The sequence below is a fragment of the Arvicanthis niloticus genome, chromosome 7, assembly GCF_011762505.2.
Source record: "Arvicanthis niloticus isolate mArvNil1 chromosome 7, mArvNil1.pat.X, whole genome shotgun sequence".
NCBI lineage: Eukaryota > Metazoa > Chordata > Mammalia > Rodentia > Muridae > Arvicanthis > Arvicanthis niloticus.
In genome coordinates this window covers 67,016,632-67,043,604 of record NC_047664.1, presented here as the reverse complement: position 1 = coordinate 67,043,604, position 26,973 = coordinate 67,016,632, and the positions used below count along the sequence as shown (strand labels likewise).

General features: G+C 41.3%; 1 protein-coding gene across 2 annotated transcripts in view; it reads right to left on the bottom strand.

Annotated features, from left to right (window-relative positions):
• The window catches only part of Ube2k (ubiquitin conjugating enzyme E2 K), a 54,722-nt gene extending 31,481 nt beyond the window's left edge, over positions 1-23,241 (bottom strand). Inside the window, exon 1 of one of the 2 annotated variants that reach the window (XM_034508680.2) lies at positions 22,551-23,241. In XM_034508680.2, coding sequence (XP_034364571.1) covers positions 22,551-22,613 — 63 coding nt within the window. In that variant the 5' untranslated portion in view covers positions 22,614-23,241. The remainder of the gene's footprint in view (positions 1-22,550) is intronic. The other variant, XM_076938551.1, reaches the window with a different exon arrangement.
• Between the last annotated feature and the right edge of the window lie 3,732 nt (positions 23,242-26,973).

Below are 26,973 nucleotides of genomic sequence, written 5' to 3'. Positions count from 1 at the left end.
CTTAGATGGTAGAAGGAAACAACCAACAACCCCTACACTAAGACAAGTTGTCGTCTATCTCTCTGCACCCACATGTGCATATACACACACACATGCAGACACACACAAATGTAAAAATAAAGAAGGAAGAACAGTGCAAAATGTAACGCAGTCCTAAGGCTGAGAACACGTATAGAGCATGTACTAGGCCCAAGTTCAAATCCTAACACTGCCCTTCCCCAACTCCCCCAGAAAGGCTGACACAATCCTAATACATCTTCAGAGATGAGAGAAAAACAAAGTTAAGAAAGCAATCCTTGACATAGTAATGCTGAGTGCAAAGTAGCAACTGATGCTATGACTTTATGTAGTGCACATCAACCTCAAACCTGTGGAGATCTTTCTGCCTCAGTCTAGTGTATGCTGGGATTTTAGCTGTGTGCTACCATATACATATTTGGTATTGAGGATCAAAGCAAGACTTTGCACATGCAAAGCATTCACTACCCAACTGAGATACACTACTAGCTCATAAATACAGTATTTATTGTTGGGAATATGGGTATTTTGCATGCACATTATGTCTGTGTACCACTGCTTGTCTGGTGCCCGTGGAGGTCAGAAAAGTCCATAAATAAAAAAAAAATTTATACACCTTACTTGTATCCTAAAATGAAATTTTAATCCAAGTATCAAGCTGAGCTAGGTAGTACATATCTATAATCCAAGCACTACAGATACAGAAGTATGAGGATCACCTCCAGTCTTGTAAGCAGTTCCTCCAATATGTGGGCTGTTCTTGAAATGTGCTATTGTGCCCTCTCAGGTATGGTAAATATATGTGAGTTTACTTCAGATTACCCATCATGTTTCTATCATTATTCAGATGATATTTCTAACCAGGGGCCATCCTCATGACTGTACACAGCTTGAACTCACCTGAACTTTGTTCATATGACCTTGCTTAACCCTCAGAACATAAATTCTCTGATGTCCTAAAGAAAATTAGTGATTGAAGGAGACTTTAGTCCTCCTCATTTTAGGCTACATTTTCCCATGTTCATGCCACCAACTAGAGTGGTAACTCTACCACTGAGTTACACCTGTCCAGCCCTGGTAGAAAGGACTATTAATTTAAGATGGGCATGGTAGTTCAAATGTACAATCCCAGCACTTGGGAAGCTCACACAAAAGGATGACCAGATTGGGCTTGACAGTGAATTCTATGCCAGCCTCCACTACATAATGAGAACCTGTCTTAGAGGAAGAGAAAGTGGACCAGCAAATTGATGGAAGAGAAAAATGCGATTCTCCATGGTTTGTTTGAAATAAACATTTTTAAAGTTTAGCAGCTATGTTTGTTAAGTCTCAAAGAAATCTGGGACAGGTCTTATCCAGTACCTATGGCTCTTCCCAGCACTTCCCACCTGATCTCCTACCCTAAGCCTCTCCCTCCAAAGGGCTGAGCGTCCACTTACCTATATAACTCAGCCACTTTGCCTCCCTACCTGAATCTCCTGATCTCTTTCTGATTGCCTGCCGTCCATCAGTCTGGCATCCCCCAGCACCATCCCTTCCCCCCCCCCCCCACTGCCCTCCCCTCCTCTTTTCATGGCAATGTTCAGCTCAGACCCTTTGTACTCTCCTTCAATAAGCCTGCCCTCAACCACACCTTACAGCCAGCCAGCAGACACAGTCCTCTATTTTTCACTCACCATTATTTAATATACATTATTTACCTCTAACCTATTATTCAATGACTTAAAAAAATAAGCCAAGATTTTTATCTGAACACTGGGGGATGGAGGGTGAAGATCAAGCCCAGGTGCCTTGAGCATGATACCAGAGCTACACCTACTGTCCCTAACAGCATGGGGCGTTTAATGTTCCCCAAGAACAGTTGACATGAAAACTAAGAAACTGAGACAAAATAGGAAACTGAGACCAAGCAAACATTTACAGCCATTAGTAAGAACAAATCGTAACCCTAGTATGGGTCACAAAACCTTTAATCCTAGCATTACAGAGGCAAAGGCAGCCTGGCCTACAAAGCATATTCAGGCTAGGCAGCTACACAGTGAGATCTTAAAATGAACAAAAAGAGTAAACTGCACATCAGTGCTACTCAACAGACAAAGTGAACGGCAAGGGTCTGGGGACCCATATGGTACAGGAATTCGGGAAACAACTCTTGGAAGGCCTTGTTCTCTGACCCCCCCACCCCCACAAGGAAAAGCCAAAGGCATGCTTAGAAAACATGGCAGAAAAAGTCAAATGTGGCTAATGGCTACTGCATTATTGGACAGGTAATGTTATTCTAGATAAAGAACCTGAAAATAATAGCCTCTCCAGTTACAGTAACAATATGTGAGGCTAAAATTATTAACCTTCATTTCAGTTATCATACTTCAAAAACCTGAAGTGCAAAATGAAGTTATAAATTTTCTTTTATGTATCCCAAGGCTGGCTTCAAAGTAGATATTCAGTCAAGAATGATTCTGAATTTTTAATCCTCCCCTCCAATCCCTAACCAACCTCACACCAGAGTGCTGGAATTACAGGCATTTGCCATGACCAATTTATGTGGTGCTGTAGATTGAACCCTCATCTTCCTGCATGCTAGGCAAGCCCCCTGAACTGAATGATATTGTGAATATTTACTAAAACTATTTGCAAGGCATTATTACTAGTACTGTTAGTATAAAGATACAGAACAATTAAATATAACTTTCAAATATATAAGAAACCATGAGAATAGGCAGGAAGTGGTGATGTACACCTATGACCCCAGCACTCAAGAACTAGAGGCAGGCAATTTCTGTGAGTTAGAAGCCGACCTGGTCTACAGAGTGAGTTCCAGAACAACTAGGATTACAAAAAGAGACCTTGTCTCAAACAAACAAACAAACACGAGAACCAGTAGACTTTAATCCCAACACTCAGGAGGCAAAGGCAGGTGAATCTGAGTTCCAGCCAGACTAGTTTTGGGGGATAATCCAGGACTACACAAACTGTCTCAAAACAAAAACAAAACTAAAGAGAAAAAAAGAAAAGAAACAAAGAAAGCAAGCATCAGAATACTTAACAGAGAAAAAAAATCTAAGAAGAGACTTCCTTGAGAAAGCTACTTTTTAAAAAACTATAAACTGTTTAATTCCCATACTCAGGAGACTGGCGTGACCTATATCCCAAGTTCCAGGGCAGTCAGGATTACATACAGACCCTGTCTCAAAAATAATAAAAAGTCCAACTTAGAAACTTGACCTATCAGCCGGGCAGTGGTGGCGCACGCCTTTAATCCCAGCACTTGGGAGACTTGGGAGGCAGAGGCAGGCGGATTTCTGAGTTCGAGGCTAGCCTGGTCTACAGAGTGAGTTCCAGGACAGCCAGAGCTACACAGAGAAACCCTGTCTCGAAAAACCAAAAAAAAAAAAAAAAAAAAAAAAAAAACAACCAACCCCCCCCCCAAAAAAAAAGAAAAGAAACTTGACCTATCACACAGAAAGTCCATCCTCAGCAAAACAGAAGGGGTTCAGCATGTTTGAAAACTGAAAAATCCCCAATATAGAAAGTATGTACAACATAAGACAGTAAGAATGAGGGAGTAAGCCATAGACAGTAGCTAGATAACGCAAGATTAAAAGGATGAGAAGAAGGCTGGGGAGATGGCTCAGCAGCCGACTGCTCTTCCAGAGGTCTTTTTTTTTCGAGACAGGGTTTCTCTGTGTAGCCCTGACTGTCCTGCAACTCACTCTGTAGACCAGGCTGGCCTCAACTCAGAAATCCGCCTGCCTCTGCCTCCCAAGTGCTGGGATTAACCGGGCGTGTGCCACCACTGCCCGGCCATCCTATTACTCTTAATTCCATGTATCTTTCTCTTGAACTTACTAACACCTCTAAATTATCTTATGCTGGAGGTTTTTTTTTTTTTTTTTTCCTCCACATAATCCTGAGAACCTAAATTCAGATTTCTAGAAACCCACATGAATGCTAGGGGTGTGGGGGCAGTGGCTCACCTATAATTCCAAACACACAAACAATTGTAAGCCCAGCACTATGGAAGTGGACTGCCCCTCAGGTTCACTAGCCAGCCACAACAGAGATTGACCTCTGGTCTCCAAATCCACACACTCAAACATGCACAAGGGCACACTGGAGTATACATACACACACACACACACACACACACACACACACACACGCACGCACACACACACACACACAAATATGCAGAAAACTAAAAATTCTAACTAAAGAAATTAAGAAATATCTACATAAATGTACAGATGTTCTGTGTTCAAATATAATAGAGCTCAAAAATGTCAAAACCCCATTTCTCCCAATAGATTTAATCCATAGATTCAATGTAAATGCCAATTAAACTCCAATAAGCTGATAGGCACTAAAAACTATATCTAAAAAACTAAAATAGCCAGTGCAATATTTAAAGACAAACCCACCTGAGAATGGTGGCGAACACCTTTAATCATCAGTGGCTGAGAGGCAGGTGCAGAAGGATCTCTTTAGTTCAAGGCCAATCTGGTCTACATAAAGTTTCTAGCCAATCAAGGGTACATAAACACTGTCTCAAACAAACAAACAAAAAAAGCAAAATAACTGCATAGCCACAAAACCCAAGACAGCACAGTAATAAAAACACACACCAATAAAAACCAAAGCCATAGTAACATAGTTATTATCTTTAATAAGGGAACAATATGACAGATAAAATATGGTATTTTCAACAAATTGTGCTAGAACTTAATAACCCACATATTAGCATCTTAGATGTATTTACTCCTTTTAAACAGGATTTCAATACAAGTCTTGGCATGGTGGCACATCCCTATAATCTTAGCACTTAAAGAAGATGAATAAGATAATCTTAAGACCCTATCTCAAAGTGAAGCAAAGCAATACCCATAGGCTCGCAAAGCTAATACTGTATTAAAAGTATTATGTTAGGATCTGGAGTGAGCACCTCCTCCATAGGACCTGGGTTCAACGCCTATCATTCACAAGGCAGCTCATATCTGTCTGTAACTCCAGTCCCAAGGCATCTATGAACACCAGGCATCCACATGGCATACAAACATACATGCAGATAAAACACCTATACACATACAATTTTTTAAAAAATAAATTTAAAAGCTATTAAAAGAAAAAAAAAATTAAAGTAGTATGGGATGGATGGGGTGGCACAGACCTTTAATCCCAGAACTTGGGAGGCAGACACACACACACACACACACATACACACACACACATTGAATCTTCTCGTTTCTGTTTTAACATATAAAATGTGTGAAAGGCATCACTCATACTAGGAATGAGGGTGTGGGATCTATATAATACATACAAAAACCCTCTGTTCATTCAACAGCACTACAAAGACGACAAAGAGGACAAGGAGCAGGAGGAGAAAAAAAGCAACCACAACAAACTGAACTAACTAAAAACCAACAGCTCAAGTCAAAGAACAAACTGCCAGAGGGGCAGAGAAGGGGGATCACAAATCACAAAGCAGTCTCTCATGAAGCTCTCGGTAGGAACTCAGACCAATGTCTAACTCTAGAGTGATGGATACATGACTGCAGGCGTACAGGTGAGCACAAATACGAGCAATTAAGAATTCCTTGCAAGTTCCTGAATTTTCTGAAACTGGTCCTTAAAATGAAGAGAAGGTACTCCAGCAGGGAAAGAGAAAGATGGGCTATTGAAATAAATCCACAGTATTCTGCCCTAAACAAGGCCCACTCAAGAGAAATCTTGTATCACAGTCTTGGGTGATAAGGTCCTAAGTAGAAAAGTTGAAAACTTTAAATTAATTATGATAATCCAATAGGAGAATACCACTTACATAGTTATTTTTCATTTTTTTAAAGATTTATGTGTATGAGTGTTTTGCCAACATGTATGTCTATGCACCATGTGCACGCCTAATGCCCAAAGCGGTCAGAAGAGGGCATTGGATCCCCAGCAATCTGAGTTATTAATATTTGTGAGCAATCATGTGGATGCTCGAGGCTATACCCAGGTCTTCAACAAGAGCAACAAGTACTCTTAACCTCTTCTGTCTCTCCAGTCCCATAGCTATTTTTCTTAAACTAGATCTATGTCCACTAATTTGCAATGTCCCTGTAGGTATGTAAATAGAAATGGACCCTGTAGGCTCATATATTTGGTCATTAGGAAGAAGCAATCAATACTTGACAGAAATTAGAGGGTGTGGCCCTGATGGAGTAGGAGAGGCCTTGTTGTAAACAGTGTCACTAGGGATGAGCTTTGGGGTTTCAAAAAGCTCAAGGCAGGCCCAGTGTCACTCCTTCCTGCTGCCTGCCAATTCTGATATACAAGTAAGTCTCAGCTACCTCCCCAGAGTCAGTCTGCCTGCATGTCACCATAATGATAATGAACTAAAACTAAACCTCTGAGCTGTAAGCCAGCTCCAATGAAATGCTTTCCTTTATAAGAGTTGCTGTGATCCTAGTGGCTCTTCACAGCAATAAAATACTGACTAAGACAACCCTTAAAGGTAAACTGTTAACTTTAAAGCCAGGCAGTGGTGACGCACGCCTTTGATCCCAGCACTTGGGAGGCAGAGGCAGGCGGATTTCTGAGCTCCAGGCCAGCCTGGTCTTGAGAGTGAGCTCCAGGACCGCCAGGACTACACAGAGAGCCCCTGTCTCAAAAAAAAAAAAAAAGCAAATCTAGAACAATCAGCACATGATCCTATTTTTGCCTCTGGCACTGCTGGGGATTACCTTTATAAGAGAAACCAAGAGCTTCCTTCCTACCTCTCCAAAAGACGACAAATCTACAGGCCAAAAGGGCCCCTACCAGAGGCTGACTGTTCTGGCATCTTGTTCTCAGACTTTTGAGAAATAAATTGAGTCCCCAGTATACTGTAATTTGATTATGACAGTACAAACTGACCAAGAGTAATAAAAAAAGGGGGCCATTTGTTAGTATACTAGAGAAACTATCCTGATTGATGATAGAAAGCCCTTCCCCACATCCTAGAAATTGAAGGCACAGTCTAACATGTAATTGGGCAAACTGAGCTGATTCCCCCCAGAACCACTCTGTGAGAGAGCCTTTAACTTGTGATCTTCATGCCTCTGCATCCCAGTAAACAAGATTTGATCTATATACCAACATACCTGATCATACCTGATCATACCTGATCATACCTGATGCAATTTTCATCATACCAGAATTCTAGCTCAATAAATTTGAGTTAGAATTGAGAAAACCACCAGGACTAACAATAAGAGTGATACTGGCATCAGGAACAATCTAGTAAAACAGTTCTCAACCTGTGCGTTGACCAGTTGGGGTTAGGGTCACTTTGACAGGGGTCACATATCAGACATCCTATGTACCAGATGTTTACATAACAATCCATAACAATAGAAAAGTACAGTTATGAAATAGTTTTACGGTTGGAGTCACCATAACATGAGAAACTGTATTAAAAGTTACAGCATTAGGAAGGTTGAGAACCACTGCTCTAATAGATGAAAAACTGTATATATCTTACTTTCATCATCTTTTGTACATAAGTTGTTTAAAATTAATTTTATGTATATGAGTGTTTTGCTTACATGAATATATGTGCATCGTGTGCATGCCTTGGGCCTGCAGAGATCAGAAGAGGGCGTTAGAGCCTCTGAAACTGGAGTTATGGATAGTTGTGAGCCACCACATAGGTGCTAGGAATCAAACCCAGGTCCTCTGCAAGAGTAACAAATGCTCCTACCACCGAGTCATGTCCTCAAGCATGATCTTTGTACATTTTTAAAATCCTCACAAAAAGTAGACTATGTTCCTAACAAATATTAATAAAATACAAGCCCTCATTCTTATGATAATCTTCCTTAATCTCTGTCAACAAAAATTATACCTTTCCCCAAATTATGTCCATGTCCCCAGATCCCCACTCAGCTTGAATTAAGTTCTCTAGCACTGCAAACCCAACAACTGGCTCCGTCCCACATGAACACTTCCTTCACTTCTAAAAGACTCATTTCTCTCCTTAGTACAGATCCAGGAACACTTCTTATTAACACTCTTACAAAATACTCTTGACAAGTCTGATGTTTTCTTTTTCATAGTACTCACTGATAGCCCCCAAGTTAGTTAAACTCATTTTCCAATTAACAAAAAAAAAAAAATTTCCTCTTGCCCCAAACCACCATTACTAGAGGAAACATAACCACTGTTAATTGGTCTGCAAAGTACAGACCTCAAATCCCAACAGAAACTTAACACTGTCCTATGTGTCTCTCCCTGTTTCTATTAAAGATCATTCTTCCCACTCTGCTATGAATACCACTCTACCCCTGTTCTTTTTTTTTCTTTTTTGGGGGTGGGTTTTTTTTTTTTTTTTTTTTTTGGTTTTTCGAGACAGGGTTTCTCTGTGTAGCCCTGGCTGTCCTCAAACTCAGAAATCCACCTGCCTCTGCCTCCCAAGTGCTGGGATTAAAGGCGTGCGCCACCACCGCCCGGCTCTACCCCTGTTCTTTTTCAAGGACTTTACAACTTCCCTGAGCAATCTTGTTTAAAAAAAAAAAAAATCTGATCACTCTCTAGCATAATCAGATTCTCCGACCCACCAACATACAATTCCTCTATCTGCCAGAGTTCTTTTCAAAGGTTCCTGGAGCATTACTTCCCCAGCCTCTCTTCTCTATTCTCCTGCTAAACAAAACTGCTCATGCCACTTTCTCAACCCATCTTTCAGTAACCCACTCCAATCAGACTTCTATTTCACTACTCCCATAGAAACTCTGGCAAGGACACCAATGGTCATTGTGTTGAAAAGTCAATGATCATTTTCCTTTCAGCAGCTAGCAGGCCAATTTCTTCCTAACATTCTTTTCTTGGCTTTAGTGATATCATGTATTAGCTCACTCTGTCATCTATTAGTTTTCCTATTTCAATTTCAATATGTGCAAAGGGCTGAAACCATAAACCAGGACTTTATCCTAAAACCTTTACTTTAGGTAATTTCCCCCTAAATTACTCAATTGAGGCTTTACATATATCACCTGCTTAGCTTACCTATGTCAAATCTCTCTCCAGATCTCATAACTCAACTGCTTGCTTGCTATTTCCATCAACATCAACACAAACCTAAAAAGGACATAGCAAAATTCTTACTCTTCTCCATTTCGCCCATCTCAGAAACAAGCATCACCACTAATTACTAGGAAAACAGATGTAGGTGTTTTCTAATTAATTCATTATGTTGCTTCTACTTTTTCAACATATCCCAAGACTGCCACTGCTCTCTAGCTCCCTACTCCATTCTATGCCATCTTACAATCAGCTCTTCTCCAAGTAACCTAGACAGTTTCCCAGATGATCTTTCTGAAATAAAAAGGGTAGTTTTTCCTTTTTTTTTCCCATAGCAAGCTAGCAAATTTCCTTCCTCAACACTATAAACCTATAGTGTCAACATAGAACAGGTAGAAAGATCTGGAATTCAAGGCCAGCCAGACCTACACAAAAAGGCCTGATTCAAGAAACAATTGCCTCTTTTCTTTTTTACCAATGAAAACAATGGCTTTAAATGAAGAGCAATGTGTTTCGTCAAAATACATTTTTGAATATTCTCATCTGTGCATGGAGTAGAGGGCATGTGGAGACAAGAAGACAATTTGTAGTAGGTAGTCCCCTCCACGTTGTGAGTTCCAGGGCTCAAACACAGGTCATTAGGCTTGGCATCAAGAACCTTTCTTTGCATGATAAAACATCTCATCAGTCCTAAATTACATCTCTTAATTTTCTTTAATTCAGTAATACAATTTTTAAAAGTGGAATCAGAAATGATTGAAAAGGACCTCTGAGAAGCTGTTTTAAGGAGGCAGCAAGCTCAGCTCTCCCATGGCCGTGCCTGATGCAACTCACACATGTTATCTGGACAATCATTTTGAGAATTTAAAAACAAAAAGTCCAACCTTAAGGACTATAAATCCAACATGAGAAGTAGCTTATTAGCTGGGCATGGCGCTATCTTTCTGTAATCCCAGTACTAGGGAGACTAAGATAGAAAGGTCCAGCCTAAGGCCAGTTTGGAGCAAGCGGTTTGAGACCACAGACATAGCTGGACCCTATCTCACAAATGTAAAAGATTTGTAATCTATCATTACACTAAAGCTACCTGAACACCTCCTTCAAACACCTCCCACATGTCTAAGCTACTGATTACTATCTTGGGTTGGGGTTGAATATTAGATTCATAATAGCAAAATTATAGTTATGAGGTAACAACAAAATAAAGTGGTGGTGGTGGAGACACACACACACACACACACACAAAACCACACAAACTTTTGTCTTTTCCTTTAAACCCTCCAGTGGTTTCCACAGTCATTTAAACCCCAAACTTCTCCTTTAAAACTTTTTGTCGGTCTGGATCCTGCCACCCTTTTCAAGTTCATCTTTCATTGTTGCCCACAAACTTCTAGCTATAATGTTTTAGTTTTTTAAACAAAACTCATTCTTACTTTGAGTTAAACAGTTTCAAGTCCAAGGGTTATGTAGTGAGACTACCAATGTCTACTACTGGTAATGTATCAAAACATTAAAAAAGAAAAACAGACCAGATGTAGTGACACACACACCTCTAATCCCAGAACTAAAGAGACAAGAGGCAGATTGATCTCTGACTTCCAGGCCAGCCCTTTCTACAGAGCTACTTCCAGGAGAGCCACTGCTATAAATGGAAACCCTGTCTTTAAATTAAAAAAAAAAGGGAGGGGCGGAGGGGGAACAGTGGTGCACAGCATTTGCAAATTAAAACGTAATTAAGCTGGGCAAGGTGAGCTGATGCTTTTAATCTCAGCACTGGACATAGAGACAGGGAAATCTCTGTTTACAGGCTGATATACATAACAAGTTCCAGACCAGCCAGGGATACATGAGATCCTGTCTCAAAAAAAAAAAAAAAAAAAAAAAAAAAATTAGGAGAAGAGAAAAAGGAAAACGGAAGAGTAATTTTTCCATCTTTAGTTGTTATGATTATCAGCTTTCTATACATATATAGCTGATCTTCCTAACAGATAACTAAGTTTATTCAAATTCACCCTCAAAGTATATGGTTTATTCTGGAAGAACTCTCTCCCTGAGGGTAAATTAAATTACTCAACCTTATAGCTTCCCTTATGCTATACACACTTAAAATTAGCTGTTCAGTTTCTCACTGTCTTGGCAGGCCAAAATTTACTCAGTAAAGCAGTGACTATGTCTATTTTATTAACCACCTAAGCAGGTGAATAAATAAAAAATATCAAGTTAAACAAACAAAAGAATCCCACGGGGACACAGATGATGTCATACATACTATTTAGGTGCCCCTTGAGATCTTCAAAGGTGAAAACAACAAAATAAGGCCAAAATAACTCCCCTTTGACTATCTTGCTTCCTAGTTTTTGATGTAGGTATTTAATTTTCTAAATACAGAATGCAACTAAATGAGTAGCCTATAGATATGCAACCTAACCTGGAGACCATCTTCAACAACGTATACTTTTCCTAGCCTCAGAAGCAGAGCAAAATGTATTATTTTCATAGTGGTTGGGATAAGCTCCCCAAAATTCTTAAATTTATTCAGGAAAATAAATGTCTCCTACTTACCCACACTGTGCTTAGCAATGGAGAATGAACTACCAAGAAACTGGGTTTTTACCCTCAAAGATATACCTCCATGGGGGTGGAGGGGTGTTTGTTGTTTTGTTTTCAAGACAGGGTCTCTCTGTGTAACCCTGGCTGTCCTAGAACTCTCTCTGTAGACCAGAGATCCGTTCAGCATTGGATCCATTCAGCAGTGGCCTGCTTCTGCCTCCTGAGTACTGGGACTAACGTCTTAACATCATCCCAGCTGGCACATGCTCAGTTCTTTAAGAAGGCACACAAAGGATCGTGCAGCAACTCACAAAGTAAACATCTTAGGACATAAAGTATGATCAAATCCAGAGACATTAAGGGATAAAAAGGCCTGACAGCTGGACACGGTGGCACACACCTTTAATCCAAAAGTCCAGTTCAAGACCTGTCCTATACAGTGAGTCCAGAACAGCCAGGGCTACACAATATCCTACATGGGGAGGAGGTCTGACAGTCTAGTCCTAACCACCTAGGTTTGTGGATATAACCGAATATGAAATAACATGCCAGGTATATATAAGGCACTTGGTTTGCATGGAAGCAGAGATGTCTAAGGGGAGCAATTAGGTTAATTTAGAAACCAGACATGGCATAAACCTGTAATCCCAGCATTCAAGAGGCTAAGGCTAATTTCTAAGCACTTTCTTGTCTGAAAGAATAAATAAATTTTTATTTAAGACAACTACTTATAAAAACACTTAAACTACATCCAAAAACTTAATGAGAAATCAGTATACACCACTCACGTATATGCTCAAAATTCTTGCCCATGCACATCATGCATGTAGAAGTAACTAGATGTAGAAACTGTTTTGCTCTTTTTTTAGTCCTAGGGACTGAAGAGATGGCTCAGTGATGACTTTTGCCAAGAACCTGGGTTCAATTCTCAGTCCGAATGTGGTGGTTCACAACCATCCGTAACTCCAGCTCCAGTGGGTCTGATGTATTCTTCTGGCCTGCTCAGGCATACACATGCGTGCACATATACATGTTTTCCTTAAAGGATCTACTTTAGTGGCTGTAAACCCCTTTAATCTCAGCACTCAGAAGGCAGAGGCAGGCAGATCTGAATTCGAGGCTCTACATAGTGAAATCCAGAACAGTCAGGAGTCAGGGCTATACAGAGAAACCCTGTCACAAAAAGCCAAAAACAAAACACCAAAAAAGTCTACTTTACAAAAAAAAAAAAAAAAAAAAAAGCCAAGTAGGATTAGGATGTACCTCAGCTGGTAGAACGCTTGTCTAGCATGACAAAATCCTACAGGTTCAGTATCTGTACCCCATAAACAGAATGTGGTATTGTATAACTGTACTCTGTACAACTCTGAACAGTATAACACTTGAGACAAAGAAGACCAAAAGTTCAAGGTCACCCTCATTTACATTTAAGTGTGAGGACAGCCCAGGATTCAAAAGACTCTGCCTCAGCTATAAGAAAGAGGTAGGAGCACAAAAGCAAACTGTACCCAAAGATTTAAAAGTGATAACACTTTAAAAATATTAAGCTATTACATTCCAGGAACCCTGCAAGATGCTTAAGAAAAAGGGATTCTAAGAATTTAAGGAGTTTTCCAGAAGTCTATCAAAAACAGACATAAGTACAATTAATAATATAGAATGTACTAATGAAGTATGACAATGACACTAGAGAGCAGAGAAAACTAAAGGTTCAAGAAGAACATAACTGGCATTTTAGCCACACATGGTGATACACATGACCTATAAGCACAGTGCTTCGAAAACAGAGGCTGCCTGTTCCAAGAGTCAGTACCAGCCTCGGCTGTGCATCAAGTTCAAAGTCAGCAGAGTCTACATGAGACCCCATCTTAAAAAAAAAAAGAAAGAAAGAAAGAAAGAAAAAAGAGGAGGTAATGTTTTAGGATAAATAAATTTCATTTCTTTTTTTTCCAAGGGGGAGGGGAGGTTTATTCAGGAGATAGGGCAAAGGTACAGGGAAGAAGATAGAAGAAGAGAAGAAGAAGAGAAGCAGAGGCAGGCCATGACCACGTGGAGAGAGAAAGAAGGGGGGGAGGGGACAGCAAAGCTAGAGGCAAGAGGGTAAGAGGATAAGAGAGTAAGAGTAAGGAGAGTAAGAGCTTCTTTCTTCTTTTGAAACAGAATTTCATTTCCCTGTCCTGGTATGGTAGATCTTATTTGGTTTTTGTTTTTTGTTTGTTTGTTTTTTGGGGGTTTTTTGGGTTTTTTTTGGTTTGTTTGTTTTTGTTTTTTTGTTTTTGGTTTTTCGAGACAGGGTTTCTCTGTGTAGCCCTGGCTGTACTGGAACTCACTCTGAAGACCAGGCTGGCCTCGACCTCAGAAATCCGCCTGCCTCTGCCTCCCAAGTGCTGGGATTAAAGGCGTGCGCCACCACCCCCCGGAGCCCTGGTAGATCTTAATCTCCTAGTTCTGACAATTTCTTCTTGCTTATCCCAACTTCTTGGGTGCTGAGATAATATGCATGTGCTCCCAAACTTGGCCTAAGGAAGTAAAAAAGGACTGGAAGGATGTGGTGGCACACACCTGTAATCCTAGCTCTCAGGAGGCAAGGTGGGAGGTGGGGGGGGGTGGGGGGGGAGGATCTCTATGACTTAAAAAACCAGCCTGGTCTACATAGAATTCCAGGCCAGCCAGAGATATGTCTCCACAAAAACAAATGGAAAGGACTGAGGCAGTAAGATGGATCTCTAGGTAAAGCAACTAGCAACCTGAACAAACTCAATCCTGTGGAAACAGAGATCCAACTCCTGAAAGTTTTCCTTTGATCATCAACCCTCCCCACGCCAGACTAAATTCATTTTTAAATAAGGGAAAGGGCTACTGAGATAGCTCAGTGGATAAGCCATATGGTGAAAGTAGAGAACTGACTCACACAAGTCGTTGCACAGTCACAATCTGCCATGGCGTACAAACACACTAACTGCTCCAGGTCCTACAGCTCAACTAAATAACAAGCAGTTCAGTGTTACTCAACATTTGAAATATGAAGTCTTAAATTTACACAGGAATAAAAGCATAAATCTGAGCCTTGACAATAAATAAGACAGAAAAGGTGGGCTAGAACAGTATAAAGGTTATGACTATGAATAGGCAGCAGAGAAATTAAAGGAAAATGATAGATTATTTTTATATTTCATGTATTTTTGAGACAAAGACCCAGCTGGTCTAGAACTTTCTATGTAGACCAGGCTAGACTTGAATTGACAGAAATCCACAAAACTGTCTCTCAAAAGCTGGGGTTAAAGGCATCCCACCACGCCTGACCTTTATAAAATTTTTACTCATATATACAGGTGTGTGTCCGAGTAGCCCACGTGAGTGAAGTGGCCAGTGTAGCCAGAAGAGGACGTGGATACCCTAAAGCTGGAGTTAAGGTGGTTAGGAGGACCTCAAAGTGAGCACTAGAACCAAACCTGAGTCCAAGCTGTACCTATTTCTAACAGCAGAACCATACATGACACTAGCACCTATATTTGTCTGTATAATGTACATGCAACTAGCAGTTGATAATTAGGTGTATGCCTCTACAGATTTCCACATATTTATTTTCAGGAGGAGGGATGCACATATGCCATGGCGCAACCTTGTAGGGGTCAGAAAACAATCTGCAGGAGTCAATTCTCTTCCTAATATGTGGATACTGGGGACTAGTGGTCAGGATTGGCAGTTAGTGCCTTTATCTGCTAAGCCTTCCTGTCAGCCACACTCCACCTTTTTTTTTTTTTTTTTTTTTTTTTTGAGCAAGGGTCTCTCAGTGAACCTGGAGCTTGCAATTTCAACTGGACTAGCTAATCAGCAAACCCTAGGTATTCTGCCTGTCTCTGCACCTCTGTTCCCAGTGCTGGGTTAGTGGCATTCCACTGTACCTGGCTTTCACATGAGTGCCCGTGAGTGCTCGGGACCAGAACTCAGCTCCCCACACTTGAGCAGCCAGCACTGTACCCACTGAGCCATCTCCTTAGCCCAAAATCTATAATGCAAAGATGGGATATAGCTTAGTGAAATAAAGTCAGTTACAAAGCACCAGTTACATATAGTAAGAGTAGTCAAATTCATAAGAACAGAAAATGGTGACTGTCAGGGATGGGGAAAGAGTAGAATAGCATCTTAGAAATAGTTAAAATTTTTGAGTACAGATTTTTTTTTTCAGTTTTACAGAATAAGAAAAGTTCTGGAAAAAAATGGTAGAAATGGTTTCCAACAATGTAAATAAGTACTCAACACCACTTAAGTATACATATAAAAGTGATTAAGCCAGCAAACTTTTATTTAGTGCTTTATCAGGACTAGAGGGTAGTATTGGGATCAAACTCAGAGACTTGTACATGCCCCAGATGATAAACTTTGTTATGTGCATTTTACCAGTTTAAAGAGTAGATACATTTAAAAATCCACATAATAGGAACTATCAAATGTATATAAAGAAGTCTTAGTAAAAAGTGATCTCCAAAAACAACAAACAAACAAACAAAAGGCAGGCAAGAAGTAGGGAGAAAGGAGAGGAAAGGAGAGAGGAGGAGTGGGGAATGGAGAACATTTTCACACAATTTTCCTGAATTTAAAAACTCTCCTAAAAGAGATTAACACTACCGGGCAGTAGAGGCACCTGCCTTTAATCCCAGCCCTTGGGAGGCCTTTGCAGGCAGATCTCTTGTCTACAGAGTGAGCCCGGCAAGCCCACACTCTTAATTACTAAACTTACTATGTCAATGTTCAAGAATCAAATATCTATGCTCCCTGGCAAGTTTAAATTCTTACATAATGAACCAATAAATAGCTGGGCAGTGGTGGCGCACTCCTTTAATCCCAGCACTTGGGAGGCAGAGGGAGGCGGATTTCTGAGTTCGAGGCCAGCCTGGTCTACAGAGTGAGTTCCAGGACAGCCAAGGCTACACAGCTACACAGAGAGACACTGTCTCGAAAAACCAAAAAAAAAAAAAAACAATAAATACCTAATACTAATCTGTTACTCTTCACAGTTTTTAATATTGAGCCTTTATAGTATTATTATAAAAAGAATATTCTTGTGAAATGTTTACATACTGTGTTTAGAGTTGACAAAATGTTTAAGTTCACCATTAACTAGCTCTGTGTCAAGAACCAACAACCAAACTCTTTGGGTCTCAAATTTCAGTCTTACAGGTAAGGAATTAATTATGGTAGCTTTAGACTTAAAAAAAAAAAAAAAAAAACAATAAACTTTTTAACTATTTCTAAGACACTATTAAGTATAGTGAGTTTGGAGTTCACTTAGGGTGTTGCTGTTTGTTTAAGGCAGGGTCTAATATAACTCATACTGGCCCTAAACCTCTCATCCTCCTGTTTCCAATTCCAAATGCTGGGGTTACAGGCTTGTGACCATATCTGGAGAGTTAGTTGGTTGGTTGGTTGGTTGGGTGGGTGGTTGGTTGGGTGGGTGGTCGGTTGGTTGGTTGTTTTTTGGGTTTTTTAGAGGATTTTTCTGTGTAGCCCTGGCTGTCCTGCAACTCTCTCTATGGACCAGGCTAGCCTTGAGCTCAAAGAGATCTTCTGTCTCCCCAGTGCTGAGATCAAAGGCATATGCCACCACCAAGACCAGGCAGGATTTTGTTTTTTGAGATAGGGTCTCTTCATGCAGCCCTGACTATCCTGGAATCTGGTATCTACACCAAGTAGCCTCCAACTTACAATCATCCTGCCTCTGACAGTATGGTGAGTACTACAATTAAAGGAGTGACCACCAAGCCTGACTGCAGGTTTTTGTTCTTGTTTTTAAACAAAAGATTTCAAAAGCCCTCTGAAATAGCTTGGCAGGTAAAACTGGTCAGCAAGCCTCATGATTCCTGAAGCCTACAGTGGAGAGAATCACCTCTTCAGAGTTATCCTCTGACCTATGCACAGACAAAAAATTTAAAAATTTAAGGGCATTTTTTGTAAACCTTCAAACTTCAATCAGAATATATACTCATGTCTACTCTTCTATTCAAACATATTAATCTGCTCTACGAACTCAGAAAAGGTCAGGCATAGTGACATATGCCTTTTATCCCAGCACTAAGTAAAGCAATAAATTCAAACCAACAAGTAGGGCAAGACATGGTAGTGCAGGCCTTTAATCCCCAGCACTTGAGAAGTAGAGGCAAGAGAATCTTGTGAATTTGAAGCCACCCTGGTTTACATAGACTGCCAAGACTAAATACAGAGAGCCTGTCACTAAACAACAAACCCCATCAGGTCTACATAGAACATTTCAAGTCAACCTGGGCTATATAGTGAGACCCCTTCTGAGACTTTTAAAGACAAAATAAGAAAAATAACTAGAGGTAGGGTTCCTATGACACTGCTAATATTCTGCTTCTTGATTTCAGTGCTGGTCATACTGCATATATATTTTACTTTGATATGAAAAAAGATGCTCTTCCCCCAAAGATAACAATATGATTTAACACCTATGCAGAATACAGAAGAGCTATAGATATCTTTCTGTCGTAAACAGAAAAAACAATGTCTTCCCCAACCCTGTCTCTCTCACCTGTCTGTGGTAGTAAGAGCTGAAGTCCTTCTCAACTTCCCTTTTGACTCCAGCCCAAGAACCTCTTCCATTCACATACCCTCCAAACACCCATCCACCACACTTGATTATTTGCGCCTAGCTCCCCCTATGCTAGTGCTCGCAATAGAAGCTGCAGTCTCACAGATGTTGGGGAAGTTCTCTACCACTACCTGAACTGTACTCAGTCCTGACCTAGCACTGCTCACTGTTACCTGCCCCTTTATTTATTACTTTACCATTCTATTAACGTTGTCTTTGAGGAGTTGAGAACACTATGCTCAATATGTTCACAGGAACTAAAAATAAACTTTACAAAGCCTCCCTTTAACAAGTAATACAAAGTATTACAAGTAATAGAAATATAGGTCCAATTTTAATAATTAAAAGTATGCCTAGCCAGGCTAGAGAGATGGCTCAATGGGTAAGAGCACTGACTGCTCTTCCAGAGATCCTGAGTTCAATTCCCAGCAACCACATGGTGGCTCACAACCATCTGTAATTGGATTTGATGCCCTCTCCTTATGTGTTTGAAGACAGCTACAGTGTATTCATATACATAAAGAATTTTTAAAAAAGTATACCTAGCCTTACTGAGCTATGATAGTGTAGTGCATATTAGCATAAGTAAATCCAAATTCTTAAGCCATGTTTACAGACAACTTCTCTGAACCTCAATTTTCTCATGTAAAAAGTAAGGGATCTAATGTAAAAACCTGAAGCAGATAGATAGGCAGTGGTGGTGCTCGCCTTTACTCCTAGCACAGGAGGCAGAGGCACCTGGGATCTCTGTGAATTCAGCACCAGCCAGGTCTACAAAGTGAGTTCCAGAACAACCAACGCTACAAAAAAATCCTGTCTCAAACCCAATCAAATCATAACAAAATAGAATTAGCAATGATCTATAAGTACCAGTACCAGTGAGTACCAGGACAGCCAGGGCTACACAGGGAAACCCTGTCTGGAAAAACGAAAACCATTAATATATATATATATATATATATATATATATATGTATGTATTTTAGATACATTTTCTATTCTGAGTACATCTGAACCACTCTTTAAAATTCAGTCATATTTTAGAGTATCTAACAAACAAAGACCAATCTCCAAATAGTACTTTATGAATAATAGATGCTGCCTTTTGTACCAGTCAGATGACTCAAAATCCATGGGAGGTCTATACCCCATGCCCAGTCTCCAAACTTGACCAGTTTTACCAATTACCCATAGATCCTTTCACTTGTACTGGCAAATACAGCTCCCCTTTTGACACAAATGTGACTGCCTCTTCACAGTATCTGACTATTCATCTTTCATGTTTATGTTAAGGGTTTGTATTTTCTTTCTTTCTTTCTTTCTTTCTTTTTCTTTTCTGTTTCTCTGTGTAGCCCTGGCTGTCCTGAAACTCACTCTGTAGACCAGGCTGGCCTCGAACTCAGAAATCCGCCTGCCTCTGCCTCACAAGTGCTGGGATTAAATGTGTGTGTAACCACTGCCCGGCAGGGTTTATATTTTCATATACTTAGCAAATAACTATTTAAAGCCAACCTCCTATAAGCAGAATTCAATGAATGCAAGCTATCTTTGGATGGTTGGTTTGGGGTGTTTTTTAACAGGGTTTCTCTGTGTTAACAGCCCTGGTCCTCCTCAAACTCCCCCTGTAGATCAGAGAAACCCTGTCTCTTCCCCCTAAAGGCATGCACCTCCCCTACACACACACACACACACACACACACACACACACACACACACACAGAGCTATTTCTGGGTTTTGAGGCATAATCTCTTTGTATCCCTAGCCATACTGGATGGAACTCAGAGATCTGCCTGCCTCTGCTTCCCCAGGTCTGGGATCAAATGCATGTTCTAACAAGTCAGCTATCTTTACAAAGGCACTTAAAAAACAGGCAAAAAAAAAAAAAAAAAAGTCATCAGATCCACCATAATGAATAAACCTTGTACATTGGAGACTTACATAAAGTGACATGGTGAAATAATTACTTGACCAACTATTCAAAAGCTCATATTTACGAACTTAAAAAGGAACTATATAGACTGCATTATGGGGTCCTACACTGGGGTGAAAATTAATCAACACAACCTGTTTATGGAACTGGGTTTACTAAAACGTCAATGAAATAAAATATTGGTGAGGGTAAAGCTAACTGTTGGTTGTGATTTTTCACAATACTAAATTTTATCTGATCTTTGCCAAAATAGTCTTTGCAACTTCCTTCCTGGAAATGTGTTCCCTACTAGGTTTTTAAATGTGAAAAAAAATGTGTATTCATATTTTATTTTCTTCCTGAGAACCATTAACAATGTTTTTAATCTTGTACATGGGGATGCGCTTCTATTTTATTTGCATGTATGGGTGTAGAGGTCAAAGGATAAACCTACCCTGTGGTCCTCAAGCCATCAATTAAACAGTGGAATAGTAATCATATGCACTACTAGAGCCATCTAGAGCCAAACAAATGCTGATCATCTTCAACTTAAACACCAAACACCATGACGGAAAGTCACACCATACAAAGCAAAGAGAATATATCGATTTTCAGGGCAGTAACTTGACACTTTTAGATAAAAGAAAGCATGAGAAGTCTAAAGACTGTACAACCTTATTATAGAATACATGTTTTAGGTGCTAACAAGATTAGCTGTTACCTTTCATTGAGAATGAACACACACACACACTCCCAAACTAAGTTTGCTTATTAAAGAAAAAGTTTAAATCACCGTTAAAAATATGTGAATACAGTCATTCACACTGTTTTTCTGTATTGTATTGTTCTACAAAAATACAAAGTCATCCTTCTAGTCAGAGTTTTGGCAAATGAATACAGAGGTCAGAGTTCATGCTATGTAAGACAGACCACTGCTTATTTCTTACTATGCTCACTAAATCTGCTAATATTGTCACTTCAATTTTAAGTGTCTTTCTACATGGCTACTTGGAAAGATGGATAATTATCTGCAAGCTGGAGGGCACAAATAAAGCTGGAGAGCTGCAAGATCGATACCAATTCCTCATATGATTAAAATGCCTAATTTTAAAAATCATTATTGACATTATCAAAGCACCAAGCAAGCACAAAAAAAAAAAAAAAAAAAAAAAGTGTGAACCTTGAAGAAAAACCATTACTTTCAGAATTTTGTTGTTGAATCCAATCATAGAAAAGCTGGCATTTTGGTCGATTTTGGTCTAAAAAGTTGTTCTGTTACTTTCACAACCGAGCAGAATTATTAAACCACCCTCAATATTTCACATAAATAGATTTATAGAGCATTAATGTACTTAAAATTTGCAGGACTTACAGGTAGTATAATTTTTGTTTTTCTTAATATGCTATTTCCTGCTATAATATTTTGTTGTCAGAAAAATAAATCTAACTCAATAAAGAGCTACAACAATGTGTATCTGACGAAATCCCTTGTGTTTAATAGGCCTGTTTTTAAAACTAAGACTCAAGTTAACTATGAGGGACATCATAATGAAGGTTCACAGTACAACACTAGTCACAGAGGCATTGCCCTAGGAGAGCCTCGGATACTGGTAAACAGTATTTTGAAATAAGCTACTCAAACACTCCACTATTCTTACTTCAAATCATTTAACTAACAAACAACTTGCCTTTGACCAGACCAAAAAAAAAAAAAAAAAAAAAAAAAAAGCTTTAAATGTCAATGGTGAGGCCTAGCTACCGGTTGGGTACGTAGAAAAGAGATAATTATCTCATTTGGAATTAATTTTCTATCCGTAGTGAAAAATGTTTCAACATCCCCTCCCAATACAAGACTGCCCATTATGTCTCCATAGGTTCTCCCAACACTATGCTGTAAGGGAGTAACTTAAAGTCTTCCTCTCCGTCCATACCTAAAGACTGTGGAGGCTCCTTCCCCACAAGGAAAAGACAGCAAAGGCCCAGCAGGCAAAATCCAGAGTACCCCGAAAAGCGTGGGCCTGGGAGGTGCGCTGCTGCCGGGGATCTAGTTACTACCTTTCCCCTTCCCCCAACCCACTTCCCGGCTTTTCTCGGCCTGCTCCTTCCCCACCGCAGAGTCACACTTCCAGATGTTGCTGCCGCCTCGGGGCTCTCTCTAGAGCTCACGTGCCCCCCGACGACTGCTTCGGCATCTGCCCCCCAAACCCTGTTCCTCCCCAGGCCGGCCGGCCGCCCGCGAGACCGCCTATCCCAGGGCCCGGGGAGGGGAGGGAAAGGCGGCGGGAGGAGGAGGGGAGACCGCCGCTTCCCCATAGGCAGAAAGGCGGCCGCAGCGAGGCCAGCCGGGGCCGCCGGGGTCGCGGAAGGAAGGGCCCCGCCGCCCTGGGCTGAGATGGGGGTGTCCGGTAGCTCATTCCTGACCTCCTCGCTCTTCAGCACCTCCTTGAACTCCCGCTTGATTCGCTGCACCGCGATGTTGGCCATGTCTCTGCCCGCAGCTGATTCGTACCCGCCGCCTCCGCCACCGCTACGACCACCGCCACCGCTGCCACCTCTTCCTCCACCGCCTCCTCCCTCAGTGATTCAGACCCGAGCACACGAACGCTGCCACTGCCACCCTTGCCGTCGCGTTCCCCCTCAGTGTAGAATCACCTCCGCGCCCGGCCACCAAAATGGCGCCGGGTCCGCACATGCGCACCACGCTGACCCGGGCGGGCGGCGCAGCCGCTCCAGTGGTAGCCCCATACGTCTCAGCAGCGAGCCCGCGCCGCGCCGCGCGTCTCAGCCGGGGCTTCGGCCGCGTGGCTCCGCCCTGCCGGCGGCTGGGGCCAGGAGGGTGCGGCTTCTGTGCCGGTCCCCGGGGTCTGGGCCTGCCGGGTCCTCCCCTGCCCCTCTGCCTCCTTTACGGTGAGGCCTCCAGTCCCTAGCCTTGGACCCGAGGTGGGAGCCCCGCCTAGCGGGTTCCTCCGGCCCCAGCCGGGCTGAGCCCCGCTCTAACTCGGCCAGACCCAGAACCCACGGGCCAGAGGTGCCTCCGTGTGTCTAGCCAAGGAAAAAGCTATGCAGGATCTGAGTCCTGCCCAGCGTCGGTTGGTAAACCCCCGGGAAATGCACTGCCGTAGCTTTTGTTCTGGAACCATGATAACGCAACTATTATTCGGTCATCCCAGGTATTACAGATTTTTAAGGTTGTGTAATGGTTGCATCCCACGAGTTGTAATTGATACAGGTGTTGCCAGGGAGAGGCCTGTGATGGATTTAAAAGCCAGAAGTTAAGTCTTTGACCTGTTTAGATAATCAATGCTAAACTGTACAACTAACATGTTTTTCAAATTTGAACGTAAGCGTCAGAATCTCTGGAGAGCTGGTTAGATTGCTAGGACCTATCCCTTGAGTGTGGATAGGCCTAAGAATTTGCATTCTTAGCAAGCTCCTTCGTTTTTCAGCGACCATGCTGTGAGAATGGCTGAAATAAGCATGTATATATGTATATCTGTATATATTATAGTGACAGTTGGAGAAATAGAAGGCCGAAAGAGCTTTAGACCTACAAAGGTGTTTGGCGCTCGTAGATGTCAATAAGCAGTGAATGAAAATAATTGAGTGGAGAAAAGATAAACGAGTAAAATGTTTTAATTGAGCAATAACTTTTGAGAGGCTATTTGAAAGTGGTTAGTAAGAGTTTAAAACAGGCCGGGCGGTGGTGGCGCATGCCTTTAATCCTAGCACTTGGGAGGCAGAGGCAGGCGGATTTCTGAGTTCGAAGCCAGCCTGGTCTACAGAGTGAGTTCCAGAACAGCCTAGGGCTACACAGAGAAACCCTGTCTCAAAAAACAAAACAAAAAAAAAAAAAGTTTAAAACAGTATAGTGTGGGTGCTGAGGGTACTTTGAAAATGACATTTTGAAATACTGAAGGTGTTATTGTAGGAGTATGTTTCATGTATTCACCTAATCAATCAGTTCAGTATTCCATCATAAAAGTAATACGAGCTGAGTGTAGTGGTACACACTTGTAATCCTAGATCGGGAGTCAGACGCAGAAGGATCATGAGTTTGAGATCAGTCTAAGAGTGCTGCAGGAACCAAGAAGATTTTTTTACTTCCTCTTCTCTCCCATGCTATGTCCATTGCCAGCTACAGTTCCCTCATCTGTGAATAAGGAGGTTGTTTAAACTTCTAAGAGTTCAAAATTGTGAAACACCATCTCAAAACCTTTCCCTGCCTGAGTAGACACTGACACAAATGATAAAAGGTCTTCTAGCAGAGCCCCCTAGTGGTTATAAGGGGCGTCTACTATACTGAACAACTGAACACTACAAAGGATTTTTGCTATGATAGAAATCTAGAAATGCTGTTGGAATTTGTGCCAGTACAACCTAAAACACTTTCTTTCCCACTCTGCCTAACCTCAAGAAACAGAAGAATACTAGTTATAATCATAATCATACTAGGTCGGACGACTTCTTTGAAAGAAAGGGACTTGGACTTGATAATTTTTTTCTCTCTGCTGAAGCTTGAACCTGTGCAAGCCAAGTATTTGAACTATGACTGGCCTATATAGCTCAGCCAAGCTGTATATGTGTTTGTGTTTGTGTGTGTTTGTGTGTGTGTAAACAGACTCTCATTGTACAACCTAGGCTAACCACAAACTAAAACTTTTTTTTTTTTTTTTTTTTTTTTTTTTTTTTTTTGAGACAGGGTTTCTCTGTGTAGCCCTGGCTGTCCTGGAACTTACTCTGTAGATCAGGCTGGCCCCGAACTCAGAAATCCACCTGCCTCTGCTTCCCAAGTGCTGGGATTAAAGGCATGTGCCACCATTGCCCAGCAACTAAAACCTTTTCTGACTCGGCTTCCCCAATGCTCAGACTACAGACAAGACTCCTCCACCCCAGGCCAAGGTTTGTGAATTTTTTTTTTTTTTTTTTTTTTTTTTTTTTTTTTTTGGTTTTTTGAGACAGGGTTTCTCTGTGTAGTCCTGGCTGTCCTGGAACTCACCCTGTAGACCAGGCTGGCCTCGAACTCAGAAATCCGCCTGCCTCTGCCTCCCAAGTGCTGGGATTAAAGGCATGCGCCACAACCTCCCGGCTTGTGAATTTTTTAATACAAGTAATTATTTAACTACAATCCTACTTTTCAAATTCATTCTATTAACATTCTAGAGAACCAAAAGAATGTAACTAGTGATGTCTGAATAATTTCCTGAGCGGTGTTATAACAATGTCTTGGTCTTGGCAAAGCACCATAATTTTCAATGTTCACATTAACAGAAGAGTAAAGAGCATAATTGAAATCTCTGCTGCCTTTGCAACTTATCTGTAAATCAGTAATTCTAAACTGGGCAAGGTGACTTACTCCCTTAACCCTAGCTACTTTGCAGACTAGGGCAGGGGAGTTCGAGGTCAGCTTAGAGAAAAACTTCTGGTCAAGAGAATGGACTCTGTAGTCTGGGTGCAGACCTGACACTCCAGCTGGGCTGCTTCGGTAACGTTGGCCAAGGGACCACCTTAAGCCATACTAGAGAGATAGAAGGAATATTAGTTCTTTAATGAGATACTGTACTTTTCCTTCCCAGAATCTCCACCCTTGTACAGTAGCTTACGAGCTGAGCAGCAGCTATGCATGTAAGTCTGCCTACTTTTCCAAATATTACTTTTCTCCTTTCTGTTTGCTAAGTATGCTTTTCCTTAATGCGTATGCTCTGTCTCCCAACACTTTAGGCTTCCTTACTCTTTCTATAAGGCTTGCCACTGTATGGCTGCTTATTCTCCACCTGTCTGACCTTCATGTCACCTTATTTCCTCCTGATAGGTGCTGAAATGTAGAGCTTGCCTGCCTTGAGGTTTTGTTTGTTTGTTTGTTTGTTTTTCTTTTTATTTTTGAGACAGGGTCTCAATATAGCATTGGCAAGGCCCAGAGCTCAATGGTAGGCCAGGCTGGCCTCAGAAAAGATCCACCTGCCTCAGCCTTCTGAATGCTGGCATTAAACACATACCTCTTTTTTGGTTGGTTGGTTTTGATTTTGGGTCTTAGGGGGTTTTTTGGCTTTTGGTTTTTTGAGACAGGGTTTTTCTGTGTAGCCTTAGCTGTCCTGAAACTCACTCTGTAGACCAGGCTGGCCTTGAACTCAAGAGATTCACCTGTCTGTGCCTCCCAGGTTCTAGGAGGCACACCCCAGAAGGTAAAGGCAGACCCCAGAAGGTGACCCCAACAATATCAAGTCCTTCATTCAAAAGATTTTTTTAATTATTCCAAAAGAGAGAATTGGGGAGTCAGTTCTCTACTTTTACCAAATGGATTAAAGGGTTGAGGGCTGGAAAGATGGCTCAGCAGTTAAAAGCACTGACTGCTCTTCCAGAGGTCCTGAGTTCAATTCCCAGAAACCACATTGTGGCTCACAACCATCTGTAATGTGGATCCAATGCCCTCTTCTGGTGTGTCTGAAGACAGTGACAGTGTACTCACATACATAAAATTAAGAAATAAGCCAGGCGGTGGTGGCGCACGCCTTTAATCCCAGCACTTGGGAGTGGGAGGCAGAGGCAGGCGGATCTCTGAGTTCGAGGCCAGCCTGGTCTACAGAGTGAGTTCCAGGACAGCCAAGGCTATACAGAGAAACCCTGTCTCAAAAAAAAAAAAAAAAAAACTTTTTTAAAAAAAGGTCAAATTCAGGTCATCAGGCTTGGCAGTGTTAGAAATAAGTTCAGGGTTGGGAAAAAAAAAAAAAAAAAAAGAGCCCACTAAAGAGTCTGAAAAAGAGCTGGCAGTGGTGGTGCAGGCCTTTAATCCCAGAACTTGGGAGGCAGAGGCAGGCGGATTTCTGAGTTTGAGGCCAGCCTGGTCTAC